Raw genomic sequence first — 19992 nt, 5'->3', positions numbered from 1 at the left:
GCTAAAAACGTAACTTATTAATTATTAGTTTACGGCTAATGCGAATGGAAAATTGCGACCGAGTTTGTACAAAGAAAAACTGCTTTCATTCTATATTCTATTATTCAATAATACTAAAACGTGAGATTGACACACCATAATATCAAAACAGATTAACTATTCTTTGATTAATTTAAACTAACATTATTAGATGAAGAAGTTATACATATGTGACATCGTTACTAATTTAATCAATCAACTACATTTTTATACAAAGAAAAGAAAATTATATTCAACCACAAATCTAAACAGGAGGAATTCAACAGGAACAAAGCCTGATTAATATTTCATTTTTGCTTCAAGCCGAGATTGTACAAATGTGTACCTGGAAACAGCAGTACAAGAACAAAAGAAGGAGAAGTCAGCAGCAGTAATAACACAGCAACAGCAGATTCAGCAACACCGCAAACCAGTACAGTAGGAATAGCAGAAAACCCAGGAGACTATAAACGACTCCAAGTATAGAGAAGAAGTAAAAGGCAGGAAGGTTCTGACTATTTCAGATCTTAAGCGAGGCAATGAAGCAGTAACTATTCTTTTTCAACTTCAAAACTCTCCAAAATGAATTCTGCCCCTGTATATTCAGTGTATCCAGAATGTATATCGGGTGTATACTTCTCACTCCGCCCCCTCTTTTTTTCTTCTCTCTATCTAGTTTTTCCTCTCTTTTTTCCACCCCTTCTTCCTAAATTTTCTCTTCTATTTATAGCAAAATTTTCGAAATTTTCAGATTTGTTTTTTTATTATTTTATTATTTTTTTAATTAAAAGAAATCCCACTTACAAATTGCTTTTATTTTTTTAGAAAAAGAAATCCCACCTTTATTTACTTTTATTTTTAAAATTCCAACTTTAATTACTTTATCTTATTTAAAATCCCACTTTTTATTTTTTTAAAAGAGAATCTCACTTTATTTAACTTTTCTTTAAAAAACAAACCACTATCTTTTCTTTTTCTTTTAAAAATGCTACTTTCAATTACTTTAAATTTTTTAAATTTTCAGATACCTTTATATTTATTTTTTAATTCCAACCTTATTTTACTTTTAAATTTTTTAAAACTTTTTACTTTTTTTAAATTTTCTACATTCTTTTACTTTTTTTTATTTTTTTATTTTTATTTTTTTTTAAAAATCATTTCCGAAATTACTATATATATATTTTTTAAAATAAAAATAATAAATAAAATAAAATATTTTCGGATTTTTTTTATATATAAAAAAACAAAAAATAAAACTATTAATAGTGATAATTCACTTTTTATTTTTTATTTTTTGGTTTTGTTTTGTGTTGGACAAAAATGAAGAAGGGGTGTTGGGTTAATGGAGCGGACCGGATCGACCCGGTTTGAAGTGGACCGGGTCATGGGGAAAGTTGGGCAATTATTTGGGCCTGTGGTTTGAAATTGAAGAAGTGGCCCAATCCGATTTTTCTTTGTATTTTTGTTCTCTTTTCTTCTTTTATTTTTCTAAAACTAAATTATAAAAGTACTTAAATTATTATTAAGAACTAAATTAAGTTATAAAAGCGCAAATTAACTTCCAATAACAATTAACGCACAATTAAGTAATAATTAAGCATAAAATTGTATATTTGGACATTAAATGCTAAAAATGCAAAAGGTGCCTATTTTTGTAATTTTTAATTTTTGTAAAACTAATTTAATTACTAACAATTGTAGAATTAAATCCTACATGCAAAATGCGACATATTTTTATATTTTTTATTAATTTAACAAATAAGCAAACACAAACAAATACAAATAATTATCCAAAAATATCACAAAAATACTCAAAATTGCACACCAAGGAAAATCATTTTATTTTGCATTTTTTTGGGAGTATTTCTCATATAGGGCAAAAATCACGTGCTTACAACAATAACATCCCGGCAAGAGAATCAACAATAGAAACAATAACATCCCGGTAAGGGAATCAACAATAACCAATCTTGTTTCAACCGTTAGCTTCGCAATATAGATCTCAACTCGAGTCAATAGTCAACAATGGACAATTTCCAAGAGAATGTCATAAGTCTTGTTCGACATGAATAATCGTCAATTTAAACAAGAATAGTACATAATAAGGATCACGAAAAAACCAAGAAGTGCGATAACCTCAACAAACAACCAGACATAATAAGCATGTGATAACTACACCGGTAACCACAACAATTGGACATGTAGCATGTTTACACGAAGTCATAAAGGAAACTCACAATCAAGAAGTATCAAAACAATAAGGAAGACAATCACTTCAATTAAGGCAATTAAGGGTCAAGTAACACGTACGAATTAGAGGAAAGCTAATAACATCATATGGAGCATATAGCGGCAATTTAAGAAATTAGGAAACCCAACCATAAGGGGATACTTTCCACATAATGAACATAAGGACCTACGAACCCTAAAGATAAATTTTCCACAATAAGTCCGAGCACACACTCGTCATCTCATATGCATCGACTACAAATAGCATATAAGACTCAAATCCTAAGGGGAAGTCCCCGACACAAGGTTAGGCAAGATACTTACCTCAATCCGGCCAATTCAATACTCAATTTAGCTTTTCCTTTACCAATTCATCAATGCTCGACTCAATCTAGCCAAAAACAACTTGAATACATCTAACAATGCAAGAGAAAATAATTCCAATTAACAAAACTATGATTCTTATACAATTTGTAAAAAGTCAATAAAAGTCAACTCCCCGGGCCCGCACCTCGGAACCCGACAAACTTTACAAAAATCGAATACCCATTTCGATACGAGTTCACCCATACAAAAATTATCCAATTCCGATACCATTTGGTCCTTCAAATCATCATTCTACATTTTTAAAAGATTTCACAATTTTTCCCAAATTCCATCCCAAATCATGAATCAAATGATGAATTCAATGATAGATTCATGTATTCTAGCCAAATCCGAGTTAAAATCACTTACCATGATGAATTTCTTGAAAAACCTTTGAAAAATCGCCAAGATCCGAGCTCTCTAGGTCAAAATATGAAATAAAACCCTAACGTCATATTTATAGTACACCTCCCAGATTCCCATCAATGCTGACCGCAAAAAAAACCATCGTTGACCGCGGAGAATGTTGACTGCAGTGACATGCTTTAGTATTTTGGCCATAACCTTCTCTACAGATGTCCAAATTATAATGTCTTTACCTTTCTGTAAACTAGACACCAAGAGCTACAACTTTCGTTTTTGAATCATCTCAAAATTCTTTGTAGATCAAAAGATATAAGCTTCCGAAGTCGGACCAGCGATCCTGCAGAACATCTTGATACGCGGCCGCACACGAAATTATGCGGTCCGCACTGAGGTCCGTAAAATTTTAGTGCAGTCCGCACTCTCCTCTGCGGTCCGCATATATTTGGTGCGGTTCGCACTCCCAAAAGTGCCAGAACCATCTTAGAGTACCGAAATGTCCGGACTCGCTCAAAATTCACCACGAAACACACCCGACCCCCCCCCCGGAACCTCAACCAAATGTACCAACACGTCCCATAATATCATACGAACTTAGCCCCACTTTCAAATCACTTCAAACATCTCTAAGACCACAAATCAGATGCCCAAACACATGAAAATCACTATGAACTTCAAGAACCTCTAGAATTGCAACCAAGCGTCCGAACCATATCAAATCAACTCCAAACGACACCAAATTTTGTAGGCAAGTCCCAAATGACATAACGGAGCTGTTCCAACTTTCGGAATCGCATTCAGACCTCGATAACGTAAAAGTCAACTATGGGTCAAACCTCTCCATTTTCCAAACTTCAACTTTTCCAACTTTCACCAAAATGCCTCAAATTACCCTACGGGCCTCCAAACCCAAATCTGAACACACGCCCAAATCCAAAATCACCATACGAAGCTACTGACATCATCCAAAACTCATTTCGGAGCCATTTACTCAAAAGTCAAATTCCGGTCAAATTCTCTCCGCTTAAGCTTCGAGGACTATATTCCTTCTTTCCAATCCGACTCCGATTCATCCGAAAACTGAATCCAACCCTGCACACAAGTCGATATACATAATGTGAAGCTGCTCTTGAACTCAAACTGCCGAACCGGATGCAATTGTTCAAAACGATCAATCGGGTCATTAGAGGTATTATTGTACTAACAACAGTTCGGGGCCATTTTAGCAACTTTCTTCTCTAATGTATATCTAGCTTTAGACAAAGAATCCAATGAAGACATATTTAAGAAAGATGTTTCCATGCTTTACTACCATCATATTTCACGGTTCAATATAATCAGAAGTGTCCAATTTTTACGCAGGACATGATAATAACGAGGTCCTTAAATGGCACTAAGTTAAAAATGCAATATTACCTAAAGTGAGATCAAAGCAAATTAACTATCAAAAATAAGCTAGTTTTCCTACTAATTATATTTCCTTTAAGCAAATAGAAAATTAGAAAAGGTGGGGATTTCTATCCAGAAAGCAAATTGGAAGCTAATTGTTAAAAGATAATCACATATCGCAGCTGAAGTTTATGTTCGGAATTCTTAATCTCTCAAGTTATTGAGCTCTAAATCAATAATTTATCATATTCAATAAATTTTTTTAAATAAATACATAGCCTGGATCAAAGTTTACTGGTTCGGCTGAACCCGTAGCGTCTACTCTCCCTTCGCCTTTGTGCTGGTATCTCATATTTCTTAGGCAATTAAGCATGCATGTAAACGTATAGAAACTTTACTTTGGGGAAAATTTATTCGTTCAACTCTGTGTATCAAAATACATATTCTTTTCTTATTCTTCATGCATTAATCCTGACATTTAATTTCATCCGCTAACAAAATTTAATTTATCCACTATGTATTATAATTACTTTCGTAAACGTAGACAATATGATGAGGATATCGGTTGTTCTTTATGCTACTTCATTTGGATCAGTTGTTATTCTATTACTGGTAGCTATTTTCTTCAGATTCTTCTCCAAAAGTAACCTCCCCGATTTAACAATAAACCATAAATTTATGGCTAATCCAGTTTAAGAACACAACAATGACTACAAAGCTCTTTTTCACCTTCATCCTCTATTGGCTCAAAACTTCTCCAGCCATTAGCAGTTGCTGATGTGTCAAACACGTGGACTTCAGTCTTGGTTCTTGATATCTCCCCTTGCATCTTATAGCCAGCCAAAAAGTAGAGTTTAGTCCCTATAGGTGCCATTGTGCAAAATATTCTTTGCATAGGTGGACACGTAATTGCTTCCGTGGCATCTGACGTGGATATTGGTGAATGTGACCCATCTACAATGCTCCAGATATTTAGGTTTTCATCATAGGCTTCAATATGTCCTTTCCATGCATTTAAGCAATCACCTGAGCTGAATAATTTTCCATTAACATTCACTATTTGATTAGGTGGTATATCCAGGTCCCACATTCTTGCCACGTATTCCCACTTTTCTTTTTGTGGATCGTACAGCTCAGCAGAGCTTCTTTCCATCATATATGGTCCTTGGCTGTCACTGTTTCCCCTTTTAGCAAATCCTCCCACCACATAAATTTTACCTGTTAGAAAAAATAGAAACACAGAATAATTAAGAGTAAACTTTGAGGCGTAAAAGATTACTGTTGGATTTTGGGCTAACATTAATTAATTATAGCCTAAAAGAATAGTGATGTGATCCAAGTGATGAATAAACAAAATGTCTAATATTAAATTAATGTATATTTGAATAAATAAGGCTCAATAACAATTCGCATGGGATGGGCACCAACTCTTTATAAACAGAGGCCAATCCTCCTTTCCCTAACTATCAGAAAGAAACCCTAGAATATTCTATTCTTGAGTGTGTGGATAGCGGTTGACGTCCCATCAATCGAATTCTGGTAGCTAGCAGATCGTAAAAGTTGGCCTTAGGCTTAACCACCGACGATTGCAGCCCCTGAATTCATGAAGCTTAACGATACGCTTGATTGAACCTAAGTATCTTAATCTCTGCTATAGTAGTACATAAATTTTCTTATAACTTCAAATTAAAAAAAATTCATTTTTAGAATATAAGTCCTATGCACTGCGATAATAAAAAGATTATACGAATAGGTTATTTAAAGGAAAATGCAGGGCATTATCTATACAAACATTAATATTGTAACCTTAATACTCCTATTACAAACTACTACAAAACATTACCTTGCCATGCCACACCAGCAGATTTGTACCTCAACGTGCTCATATTTGGTAATTGTTTCCATTCATCTATAGCAGGGTCATATACTTCAGCAAAACAGGTACCCTCAGCACTGTCCAACGTTGTTTGTCCACCCGCAACATAAATTTTACCATCTTTACAAGTGCATGCAAAATTATATCTCTGTGTAACTAAAGGTGCACAAGTAGACCAAGTATCCGTACGTGTGTTGTATTTAAGCACTGAGGATTTCACATTTATGTCCCTTTCATGAACAGAATCGTCACCAACAACCTTGTGACAATGTCTTCCTCCTATAACGTAAATCGTTTCGCCAATTGAAACAATTGAAAAGCCCTTTAGAACTTGGTTTTCAAGAAGGTCTGGAATTGAAGTCAGTCGATGCCATGAATTTGTTGAAGGATGGTAACATGATATCCAATTCGACATGTTAACGTTAGGAGTATAATCTTTTTCACAAAAAGAGGCATATATACGGTAATAGTTATCTTCATTTTCTTGGAATCGAATAGGATTTCGTGAAGGAGATGAAATGGAACCCATGTTTTTGCTTATTTTTTCCTTGGATTGGGAGAGAGGGAGCCTCTTTTAGTGTGACATGGGCTGAAAAATATAGGGGGAGGGCCAACAGATAATACCAAGGGTCTTGTAGTTTATTCCTAAGTATGTCTTGTTGCTAAGAATGGTAATTAACGTTTATATTGAAAGTAGCTATTCTTTATTGAGGAATTTTCGGAAACCACTATTGTTTAGTGGCTATTAACTTTTTATGACTGTCATATACATAATTACTTCCTATAGCTACTATTTAGTTGTTATGTGACTGTATTTGTTATATTCGGGTAAATACAGTAGTGGAATTCGCATAAACAATAGGAGAATCAAATGCGCAACTGTATTCACTATATTCGTATTGCTGTATTCATGAATACAATAGCGGAATTTGCCTAAAGAATATGTGAGTCCAACTGTTAATAACAGAAAGAGGATCAATTAGCGTGTATCACTCCTAATTTAACTCAACAAAATCAATTCTACATAAATTTTGCTGCTATTGTGCTATATTCCATATATTCGCGCGACTGTATTTATAAATACAGTGAGGTAAAAAATAGGGATTACAAATGTTTAATCATGTATTTCCTGTATTCGTGCGAATGTATTTATAAATACGGTGAGGTAATCTGCCTAAAAATAGTGATTACAGGTGTTTAATAACGGAAAACGCAATATTAAATTGTAGTCAATTTCACTATATTAAATTCAATTGTATCCAAACAACAAAAAAATCAAGAAAATAAGGTGTATACCATTCTATTCAACTCGACTGTATATATAGTATTCAATTCGCAGATATTCACTATTATACATTGTGTTTAATTCATCGTATTTAGTTCGACAATATTCAAACAACAATGAATCACAAAAACGTGATATCTGACTGTATTAAAAAAATACAGACTTTCGAAATACATAAATACAGGCAAAAAAATAATATATTTATACAAAATACATTATATTTGTATTTGTATCATTGTATGTAACAAAATAACAAAGAGAAGAAAGTTCGTCGAAGATGGCATTTTTTTGCCAAGCAAAATAGTGTATACATTGTACTAAAATTAAAAATAGAGATGAACAAAAATTCGACCCTTAAGTCTTATCCGGCGTAGCCTTAGCCAGATCTGTTCGCCTAAGAGGATGAGCCAATCGTAGAGGATGATACCAAAGATTCTGACTCATAGCTGTGTAGAAACTGATGATTCATCTTTTTAAGAACTTCTGGCCTATTGTTCATCCAAAGTTCATGTTGGTATATACACTGTAGATTGACTGAACCTGTAGAAGTATTTTCAATTGCAGTGACCCTAGAGGATTCGGGAAGAGAATTCACGATTAGAAGTTTTGCTCGAAGAGAGAGAGAAAGAAGAAAAGTTTTGCTGAGATTTTGAGAGAGAATCGTGTGTTAACTGAAAGAAAGAGAGAGAAAAAACATAAATAATGTATTTCATGCCTCAATGGTAGTGTATACCATAAATACCTATTTTGCTATAAAATATAAAAGGTAGCTATAGAAAATAATATTTTAAAATAGTTTTGGTTTATAATAAATAGGGTGTTCACCTTTGCTATAAGAGGTAAAATTTCCTTCTTTATCTACACCATCAATGTAAGGTATTTTTAATTCGTCAAGTCACCTTTAACTATTGTAGTAGGTAACTTATCTTATTGTCAAAATTAAAAATCTCACATTTTGAGGAAGTTTATATGTGTGATGACCCAAAATGTCATCTTTAAATTAAATAATTATCTCAGTATTTTAAGAACTTGAAAAAGCAGTATCAATAATTCCTCGATTTGCGTGCGCAGTCTATATAATTTTCCGAAATGTTTTTATGTGAAAAATGGATTAAATTGTGAACTAGAGCTTTAAAACTCAATTGAGTTGACTTCGGTCAATTTTTTGAGCAAACGAACCCGGATAAAAGTTTTAACCATTCCGGCAATTCCGTATCGTTGGGACTTGGTCATATGCCCGAAATCGAATTCGGAGGTCCCTAGATTAAATTATCGCCATTTAACGGAATCTAAAAATCTAAGGCTAAAGATTTCTTAAGTTTGTCCGGAGACTTGACTTTTGAGAAAAAGACCCCAAAATGAAATTTTAATGATTCTAATAGTTTCGTATGATAATTTTGGACTTAGGCACATGTTCGGATTTGGATTTGGAAGTCTGTAGGATAATTCGGCGCATTTTGGCGAAAGTTGGAAAATAGAAGATTTTTTGGAAAGTTTGACCGAGGGTTGACTTTTTGATATCGGGGTCAGAATCCAGTTCTGAAAATTTTCATAGCTTCGTTATGTCATTTATGACTTATGTGCAAAATTTGAAGTCAATCGGATTTGATTTGATAGGTTTTTGCATCGAATATAGAAGTTGCCTAGTTTTATTAGGCTTGAATTGGGCTGTGATTCGCGGTTTTAGTATTATTTGATGTGATTTGAGGTTTTGACTAAGTTCGTATGATGTTTTAGGACTGGTTGATGCATTTTGTCGAGGTCCCGAGGGCCTCGGGTGGATTTCGGAAGGTTATCGAATATTAAAAAAAAAAGCTGCTGAATTTTTCTCTTTGGACAGTTGCTGATTTTTTTCAACAGCATGTGAACAATATCTGTGAACAGTGCCCATGAAAAGTGTGTGTGAATAGTACCCATGAGCAGTGTCTATAAATAATACCGCGAATAGTTCCCGTGCGTGAACAGTAACCGGGAAAATCTAGATAGAATGTTAAGTTCTGATTTTCTATTTTTACCAAATTGGAGCTCGGGGAGAGGCAATTTTCGGGAGATTTTCAGAGAAAACAACGGGGTAAGTGTTCTTAACTTAATTTTGGTTAGACTACCCGAATCTATTACTAGTTTTGGCATTAAATCTGTGAATTTAGTTGGAAGAGTTTGAAAACCCTCTCGGATAGATTTGAGGATTTGAGGGTCAAAATATTATCGAAATTTAGTAATTTTGGTATGATTAGACTCGGGGTTGGATGAGATTTCATATTTCGCAACTTTTATCGAATTCCGAGACGTGGGCCCCACCGGCAAATTTTTCGTGCAATTTCGAATTTTTAATGAAAAATGTAGAATTCCATGTGGAGTTAATTCCTATAATTTTTATTGACTGAATCGAATTATTGTAGCTAGATTCGAGGCATTTGGAGGTCGATTTGAGAGGAAAAGGCATTGCGAAGTAGGATTTTGCGCGAATTGAGGCAAGTAACGGTTATAAATGTGGTCCTGAGGGTATAAAACCCCGGACATTGTGTCGTAAGACTATTTTGGAGGTGACGCACATGCTAGGTGACACGCGTGTGGACGCGCACCATAGGGATTATGACTTGGTCCGTCCCGCGAGACTGTGGAATCAATTGGCCTACTGCTTAATATATGTTCCCTCTGTTTTCATGTAAATTGACTGTACTTCATGTTAGAAATCATGTTTAGGCCTTATGTGATCACTGTTGAGACCTGAGAGGTCGCGTGCTTGCTGAATTAGCTGCTAATTGTTGTTTTGTACTCAGTCATAGCTTTTCTTGCTTATTATGTCTCCGTCTCTTACTGCTCATTGTTGATACATGACATTACTTTTGTTTGGGCTGTTTATATGATTTTTGATAGCCCGAGAGACTGGAGAGATGGATGACTGAGTGAGGCCGAGGGCCTAGTTGTAAGGTTATTGATACTATAGCACGTGAGTTGTCCGTGCAGCACGTGAGTTGTCCGTGCAAATTCAGATATTTTATTATAGCACGTGAGTTGTACGTGCAACACGTGAGTTGTCCGTGCGAATTCAGATATTTTATTATAGCACGTGAGTTTTTCGTGCAGCACGTGAGTTGTCCGTGCGGATTCAGATATTATATTATAGCACACGAGTTGTCCGTACAACACGTGAGTTATCCGTGCAGTTTATAGCGCTTGGGCTGAAGGAGCCCCTTCGAAGTCTGTGCACCCCCAGTGAGCACAGGTACCTATTGACTATGATTATTGAGGGCTGGGAGCCCAGTGATTGAGTTGTTGAGATGAGCCGAGTGACTGTTGCCTTGAGAGGTCGTATTTGTTTTCAGTTAATTGCCGGACTTAGTTGCTATTTGTCCTTGTCGTACATATTTCTGGAATATTTGATATCTAGTTTACTTGAGTATGCACTGGTGAGACTTATACTGTTAAATTGAAAGTTATTGAGATAACTGTATTTGCATAGCTCTTCACTACTTCTCAGTTCCTTATTTATTTCTATTACTTACTGAGTTGGTGTACTCACGTTCCCTCTGTACCTCGTGTGCAGATCCAGGCATTTTTGGTCACGGTGGTTGTTGATTGAGGAGTCAGACTTAGGAGACTATTGAGATAGCTGCATGACGTTCGCTACCTTGACTCCCCTTTCCTTTCATGTTGTACTGTTCTATAATTCATAATGTATTTTATTAGTTGGATATTGTTATCAGTTAGATGCTCATGCACTCAGTGACACCGGGTTTTGGGGATGGATTGTTTAGTACTTTTGGAGTTTTATTCCTTTTAAAAAGGTTTTTATTTAATATTAACTGATTCCGCCTTTATTTAAAATTTCTACTGTGTTGAGATGTTGAGTTGAGGCTTGCCTAGTACCACGATAGGCACCATCACGACAGGTGAGGTTTTGGTTCATGACAAGTTGGTATCAGAGCACTAGGTTACATAGGTCTCGCGAGACATGATCAGGTTTAGTAAAGTCTTGCGGATCGGTACAGAGATGTTTGTACTTATCTTCGAGAGGCTGCAGAACCCTTTAGGAAATTCCACATTCTTGAATTCTTATCGTGCGACATTGTCTAAACTTGAAACGTAATTCCTTGAATTACTTCCACGCATTCGTGTGCGCATATGAGCACTCGGTATCATCTGTGCATCGACGGCTTGTGATTCCCTAATCAAAAGGCGAGATGTGATTTCTGTGTGTAATGTTGGGCCAATCTGGAGGACTTGAGGCCAGGTTTTGTTTGTGGCTTGAGTACTGAGATTTCGATTGTGTGAGCACGTGCATTTGGGACTTATATGTCTGTTTGTGTCCTTACTGGTGGGATTTGTGACTGGATAACTAGGGATGAGTATGATTTGATTGCGAAATGTGTTCAAATTGTTCGAATGTGACAGGAAGAGTTTGCTGAGGATGTATCAAGGATTATTAGGTGTTTGACTTCTGTCTTGAGTTGGCATATGGCCTCGAGCTATGGGTGTGCTGAAGGACCTCTCGTGTAGTTTAGTAGTGGAGCAGAGTAAATCTTCATGTTGTGTTATGAGTTCAGACTCAGAGGGGAGTTAAGTGATTGTGTAATAGTTATGATTATGGAAGAGTATAGAGAGATACCAGTTTGAGGCTAAGCAAGTGGATTATTTCCTGCCGGATGTTCTGAAGTTTGTGTGATCCTTCTGTTGTTGGTTGGCAGTCCTCTTTTACCAGTAAAATATACGTGTTGCAATTTGAGTTTGGATCGCTTATAAGAGTGGGCTTGACTGTTACGAGGGTGAATGCGAGATTTGCAAATGGTTTGAGGAATTAGATGGGTTGTATTGCATGAGCTTATGAAGGATTTAGCTTAATCTCATCTAGTTGGGGCAGCTCAACCAGTTATTGCGGCACAGGCCGATGACAGGCCTGCCTTGTCTTTTGAGGCTTTGCCAAGATTGGATAAGTTTACCTCGCTATTTCTAGTCCATTTTAGTGGTACACCTTCTGAGGACCCATAGGACTTTCTGAACCACTGCCATGAAGTACTGCAGAATATGGGAATAGTTGAAAGCAATAAGGGTTGATTTTACTGTGTTTCAGATGACGGATTCCGCCAAGAGGTGGTGGAAAGATTAGGTATTTACTAGACCCATTATAGTTTCGTCCGAAGATGCGGACGTATTGAGAAGATCACCTAGTGAATCTTGTAGAGGTGCAACGGACCTTGACGTCTGGTTGATTTATATGAGTTAAAATGTCAACATTGTGGATTATCGGACGTTGTGACCCATGACTTCGTGCAAAATGGGGATGTCCACTATCAATGAATAGATCGAATAGTCATATGTTATATCAGTTTTGACCTGAAATGTATGTATGTATATATATATATGGTACTGAAAGGCTCCCTAACAATTTACACATATTTAAGGCCTGAGACATGCAGGGGATAAGGTTAAGCCTTGCGGTATGTCTGCCTCCTTAATAATCCAATACTTCAGTTTCAAAGGAGTTAGAAAAAAAAATTACATTTAAAGAAGGTTTGCTCAGTGTGGAAGTCAAGGTTGCAAATTTTGGGGTGCTTCAGAGAAAGTACAGTGGTTGACAATCTTTTGGACTATGTAGTTCGTGCCAAGATTTATCTTGATGGAGCTATACTTTTGTGATTATTGTGCATAATTAGGGGAAAGATTTACCTCAAAGAAGAATCGAAGAGTATATGAATAAATAGGTTAGCTCAACAGTGTTGAGTCAACATAGCAAAAGAAGAAATTAGCCGCCGGTGTTTGTGGCAAGCCTATGAAGAGGGCAGACTAGCCAATGCAACACCACCTACTTAGCGTAGTTCTCAGAAATGTTTTTGAAGGAGTTTGTCTCTCGAATTCTCTGTAATATGTGGTATATGTAGTCTGAACGGTTGTGTCAGGTCACCATAACAGTGTCAGAATATGTCATCAAGTTCAATAAGTTAGCCGTCATACTCCTACTTTGGTTCCTAAGCTAGAGAGCGAGTCCACAGACTCATTAAAGGACTCAATTATGATCTTGAAATTTAGTAAAACCCGGGAAGCTACAGGTTGATGCTTCATTTCGGCTAGTGGTAGAAATTGCCAAAATGTTAGAATGTGTTCTAGATGAGGAAAAGAGGAAGCTAAGGAAACCAATAGGTCTTTATGTTTTAAAGAATTCAGGGATTCTACTCTACAACTACAAATCATTATGATAGGGGCTTGGGTAGCCGGCCAACCCAATCAATATATCTGATTACTCAGGTTGCTCCAGTAAGTTCTTTTAATGCACTACCGACACGAGCTTTGTATAATAGTTATTCCAGTTATCTAGCATAGACTCAGTATGAGCAGCTGAACCCTCAAAGGGATTATTATGAATGTGGTAGTACTAAGCACATCATGGGAAAATTGTCCTAGACTTGAGAGAAACATATTTTATAAAAGCACGCAGGCTACGTGCTCCATTGCAGTTACTACTCCACTTAAATGACCAGCCAGAGGTAGGGGTCAGGATGTTAGAGGTGGGGGTGAGACTCCTAGAGGTGGAGACCCAACCCGTTGATATATTTTCTATGGTATGGCTGAGGTCGCAATACCAGATGGTGTCATTACACGTACTGTCTCGAATTATTATAAAGCAACAATTTTCTTAACTTGATTCGGTTCTGAGTATCGAGGCAAGTCCTCCTATTGTACTCCACTTATGAGTGAGCTTCGTAGTTCTGAAATCTGCTTATGTGAATACTCATGTTGGGAGATTCGATGGAGATAGCTATGTCTATCATTATATGTTGTAATTTTGTTAAACGGAAAATATTTGAAAGAAGAAAATGAAATATTTCGCTTGGCACGAGGTGCATAATACTTGTGATTCAGAACTGAGGATGAGACCCTCGCATCTTAATATAATGAGAAATATTTAAATCGGGCTACAAGCTGCGGTAGATGTTATATACGGACGAAGTCCTTGTGGTGAAAAAATATTATGTGTTTAAATGCTCCTTTTGTGAAATAAAAAATTTGTACTATAGTACTTATAGGGAGTCATGCCTATTATACTGGGAAAAAAATCTTGTATGAATATCTTTGTGCATAATTTGTCAGATTTGTATTGTAATCATTGAGTTTTAGACTACGAGGTGAGTGACCGGGGATGTAAATTGTTCCTCGTTAATTCTGGTAAGTAACTATGAGATCTTCATGCCTCGTTGTTAGTAAACTGGAGGTTTGAAATGAGATTTTGTTAACATGAGGTTAATTAGTGATGTTGTAATCTTTTATGAACAACTATTAAGACCAGAGATGTGGTTATGATCATACATATGATGTGTTTTATGTCAAGATACATTGTGATAATGTCGTGCTTGTAATGCGGAGATTAGTGTTATTAATATATACTTTATGGTGCTTTGTTGGGTTGTGGACATGTTGTTAGGAGTTGTTTTGGTGTTACTCTGGCAGGTGGATAGGCCTAATTGCAGGGGAGACTTTGCCAAAATTTCTAAAAAATTTGGATTTTGAGATGTGTAAAGAAAGAGATAAGTTACATTATGTGTTTAAGGACTTGCTCTACTTCTCATTTGAGAACGAATGACCCTAAGTAGGGGAGAATGTAGTACCCCGTATTTGATGGGTGCGTAGGCACGAGTTGCTATAGCCAGTCGGGACTAATATCATGTGTTGACGTGAAAATCGGACCTTTTTGTAAATGATTGGAGTGTAAGAAATTTGGTCTTCAAGTTTACAAATATGGATAAAGGAAATAATCTAAATTGAAATGGTGTTGTCGGACTTATGTTGAATGCGGTACTGTGGGATCAATTGCAAATATTTGTGTAGAAGTAAAATCATCAATTTCGTAACCTGAGAATAATTCTTAGTACGTTCGAGGACGAACGTTTGTTTTAGAGGTGGAGAATGTGATGACCCAAAATGTCATCTTTAAATTAAATAATTATCTCCGTATTTTAAGACCTTGAAAAAGCGGTATCAATAATTCCTCAACTTGCGTGCGCAGTCTATATAATTTTCTGGAATGTTTTTATGTGAAAAATAGATTAAATTGTGAACTAGAGCTTTAAAACTCAACTGAGTTGACTTCGGTCAATATTTTGAGCAAACAAACCCGGATAAAAGTTTGACCATTTCGGAAGTTCTGTATGGTGATTTAGGACTTGGTCATATGCCCGAAATCAAATTCGGAGGTCCCTAGATCAAATTATCGCCATTTAGCGGAATCTAGAAATCTAAGGCTAAAGATTTCTTAAGTTTGACCGGAGATTTGACTTTTGAGAAAAAGACCCCAGGATGGAATTTTGATGATTCCAATAGTTTCGTATGGTGATTTTGGACTTAGGCACATGTTCAGATTTGAATTTGGAAGTCTGTAGGATAATTCGACGCATTTTGGCGAAAGTTGGAAAATAGAAGATTTTTTGGAAAGTTTGACCAAGAGTTGACTTTTTGATATCGCGATTAGAATCCAGTTCTAAAAATTTTCATAGTTTCGTTATGTCATTTATGACTTATGTGCAAAATTTGAAGTCAATCGGATTTGATTTGATAGGTTTTTGTATAGAATATAGAAGTTGGACGTTCCTAGTTTCATTAGACTTGAATTGGGTTGTGATTCGCGGTTTTAGCATTATTTGATGTGATTTGAGGTTTTGATTAAGTTCGTATGATGTTTTAGGACTGGATGATGCATTTTGTCGAGGTCCCGAGGGCCTCGAGTGGATTTCGGAAGGTTAACGGATATAAAAAAAAAGCTGCTGAATTTTTCTCTTTGGACAGTTGTTGTTTTTTACTACAGCATGTGAACTGTACCCCCGTGAACAGTGTCTGTGAACAGTATCCATGAACAATGTGTGTGAATAGTACCCATGAACAGTGTCTGTGAGCAGTACAGTGAACAGTACCGCGCGTGAACAGTAACCGCGGAAAAATCTTGACAGAATGTTATGTTCTGATTTTCCATTTTTACCAAATTGGAGCTCGGGAAGAGGCGATTTTCGGGAGATTTACAGAGAAAACAACAGGGTAAGTGTTCTTAACTAAATTTTGGTTAGATTACCCGAATCTATTACTAGTTTTGGCATTAAATCTGTGAATTTAGTTGGAAGAGTTTGAAAACCCTCTTGGATAGATTTGAGGATTTGAGGGTCAAAATATTATCGAAATTTAGTAATTTTGGTATGGTTAGACTCGGGGTTGTATGAGATTTCATATTTCCTAACTTTCATCAAATTCCGAGATGTGGGCCCCACGGACAAATTTTTAGTGCAATTTCGGATTTTTAATGGAAAATGTAGAATTTCATGTGGAGTTAATTTCTGTAATTTTTATTGACTGAATCGAATTATTGTAGCTTGATTCGAGACATTTAGAGGTCGATTTGAGAGGAAAAGGCATTGTGGAGTAGGATTTTGCGCGAATTGAGGTAAGTAACGGTTATAAATCTGGTCCTGAGGGTATAAAACCCCGGACATTGTGTCGTAAGACAATTTTGGAGGTGGTGCACATGCTAGGTGACGTGCGTGTGGGCGTGCACTGGAGGGATTGTGACTTGGTCCGTCCTGCGAGACTGTGGAATCAATTGGCCTACTGCTTAATATATGTTCCCTCTGTTTTCATGAAAATTGACTGTACTTCATGTTAGAAATCATGTTTAGGCCTTATGTGATCACTGTTGAGACCTGAGAGGTCGTGTACTTGCTAAATTAGCTGCTAATTGCTGTTTTGTACTCGGTCATAATTTTTCTTGCTTATTATACCTCCGTCTCTTGCTGTTCATTATTGATACGTGACATTAGTTTTGTTTGGGTTGTTTATATGATTTTCGAAATCCCGAGAGACTGAGTGAGGCCGATGACCTAATTGTGAGGTTATTGATACTATAGCACGTGAGTTGTCCGTGCAAATTCAGATATTTTATTATAGCACGTGAGTTGTCCGTACAACACGTGAGTTGTCCGTGTGGATCCAGATATTATATTATAGTACGTGAGTTGTCCGTGCAGTTTATAGCGCTTGGGCTGAAGGAGCCCCTCCGGAGTCTGCACACCCCCAGTGAGCGCAGGTACCTATTGACTATGATTATTGAGGGCTGGGAGCCCAGTGATTGAGCTGAGTGACTGTTGCCTTGAGAGGCCGTATTTGTTTTCAGTTAATTGCTGAACTTAGTTGCTATTTGTCCTTGTCGTACATATTTCTGGAATATTTGATATTTGATATCTAGCTTACTTGAGTACGCACTGGTGAGACTTATACTGTTAAATTGAAAGTTATTGAGATAATTGTATTTGCGTAGCTCGTCACTACTTCTCAGTTCCTTATTTATTTCTGTTACTTACTGAGTTGGTGTACTCATGTTCCCCCTGTACCTCGTATATTGATCCAGGCATTTTTGGTCACGGTGGTTGTTGATTGAGGAGTCAGACTTAGGAGACTATTGAGATAGCTGCATGGCGTTCGCTACCTTGACTCCCCTTTCCTTTTATGTTGCACTGTTCTATATTTCATAATGTATTTTATTAGTCGGATATTGTTATCAGTTAGATGCTCATGCACTCAGTGACACCGGGTTTTGGGGATGGATTGTTTAGTACTTTTGGAGTTTTATTCTTTTTAAAAAAGTTTTTATTTAATATTAACTGATTCCGCCTTTATTTAAAATTTCTACTGTGCTGAGATATTGAGTTGAGGCTTGCCTAGTACCATGATAGGCGTCATCACGACAGGTGAGGTTTTGGGTCGTGACAATATGAAAATATCTGATAGTGTAAAAAATTCTTTACACTGATAGTGTATATAACTTAAATTCATTTAATTATTTATCCTTTTCATTGTTCGAGGTCCAAGGAGGATATTTATGGTGAATCACGAGGAGCCAGGTGCGGCCCGACGAGTTTTGTGGCCTAAAGCCAAGCTTTATGAGGGCCTTAACTTTTGAAAAAATATTTATTTATTTAAAGTCTATTTTTCTAGCGTTTCTTAAGTACAAAGTTATTAATAATTTTCTTATAATCAATAACTCCTAATAAGTCTTTCTTAATTGGCAATATAACTAATCCATTTAACCTTTCTTGAGACATTGTTAATTTTAGGTAAAATTTGAAAATTTCTTTCCGTTGAAGCGAAGGTAACAAGAGTAATTAACATTATTCCATAATTAATATACACATTGAAAAAAAGAATCAAATCTTTTTATTTGACCGAGTGTATCTATTAAACTGTTATCTTCTAATTGTACTATTTTTCTTAATATTTTTAATTCCGAACATAAATCTAAACTAGATATCGAAATTATTATGCTTTAAGGAACATTCAAGATTGAGGCAATATTTTTCCAAATTTCTATCTTCTAGTGATCTTAATTTTTACAGCTAAATAGTAAATCAAAAATATTTTCATACGCTTCGAATTGTTCAAATCTATTTTGAAGTGAAAAAAATAGCCTTGTTTACTATGTATAAAGTAATCAACCAAAGGACTCTTCGAAATATTTTGAAATTTTATTATCAACATTCTCATCAAATTGTTACTTCCTCTTACGAAATTTGGGTTCGATATTCATTTCAAGTGCAATACTCGTGGTAGGAATCATAACAGTTGTAAATCCTTGTTCTCTATACTTGTTAAAGAAAGAAATCAAACTTTTTCACTTCACAGAACCTTTTTTTAAACTTATACATAGCCTATTCTATGTAACAAAAATGGGGCCTCCACAAATATGGGGCCTAAAACAGTTGTTTTACTTGCTTTATGGAAGAGCCGCCCGTGCGAGGAGCTACTTAGCAGCGGAGATATTGTTTTTGATCTTCATGGGAAAGTTAATTAAGATTTTAATTGTTCCTAGGTTTTCTAGTTAGAGCAAAGCGTACCTTGATAGTTTCACTCATACAAGGGGCTTTTATTAATTTAAGCTTGTATTACTTGGTCGTCGGATTTCCCTAATGATGCTTAACTTAGTGATTTTGGTTTATATATAATCCTTCCCCTTGTTTTATTACTCTTTGTTGTAAACTCCAACACGGTTTATGGCATTGTCATTTGCTTCGTACGTGTAAAACATCAACCACATTGCTGAGGCCAAATCTTTGGGGGTTGGGGGGGGGGGGGGAAGGAGACCAAAAACTGCTTTTTTCCCAACGGAATGACTCATATTGGGTTTTCGAAATAACAAACTGCTAGATTAGCCTTTCTTTTATGAGATTATTTTCATTATTATACACTATTGAAAACTTTATTACCCTAAATGTTCATGTTTAGTAAATTACTCTACCTACACAAGTTTTATTTACAAAATATATACATTCCATCTTAAAAGGTTCCCAATCCATTATTAGTGCATTCAATTAAGAGATTTAGTTATACCTTTTCCTTTTTTTTTTCTCCTAGCTAACATGTGCTTTCATCCCCACCGCTAACACTACTATTCACACCAACCTCGTCTTTTCTTTCCCTCTATATCGAAAATTTTAGG

At 35.9% G+C, this 19992-nt stretch overlaps 1 protein-coding gene across 1 annotated transcript; it reads right to left on the bottom strand.

The window, feature by feature from the left end:
* Positions 1-5047: 5047 nt before the first annotated feature.
* Positions 5048-6801, bottom strand: LOC104211142 (F-box/kelch-repeat protein At1g16250-like). The gene is made up of 2 exons (XM_009760153.2): positions 6209-6801; positions 5048-5583 (listed from the first exon to the last, which is right to left on the bottom strand). Exons 1-2 carry the CDS (start codon positions 6768-6770, stop codon positions 5048-5050), a joined length of 1098 nt encoding a protein of 365 aa, XP_009758455.1. The 5' UTR covers positions 6771-6801.
* Positions 6802-19992: the final 13191 nt, after the last annotated feature.

The sequence above is a fragment of the Nicotiana sylvestris genome, chromosome 7 (assembly GCF_000393655.2).
Source record: "Nicotiana sylvestris chromosome 7, ASM39365v2, whole genome shotgun sequence".
NCBI classification, from domain to species: Eukaryota; Viridiplantae; Streptophyta; class Magnoliopsida; order Solanales; family Solanaceae; genus Nicotiana; species Nicotiana sylvestris.
The sequence above is the reverse complement of the archived record's forward strand: the minus strand, read 5'-3'. Positions and strand labels throughout refer to the sequence as shown.

Excerpts from the sequence above, each read along its gene's own strand:
- LOC104211142 (XM_009760153.2), bottom strand. The coding sequence starts at position 6,770 with ATGGGTTCCATTTCATCTCCTTCACGAAATCCTATTCGATTCCAAGAA. Across the intron at positions 5,584-6,208 it reads TGCTGGTGTGGCATGGCAAG|GTAAAATTTATGTGGTGGGA; the intron begins GTAATGTTTTGT and ends TTTTTCTAACAG.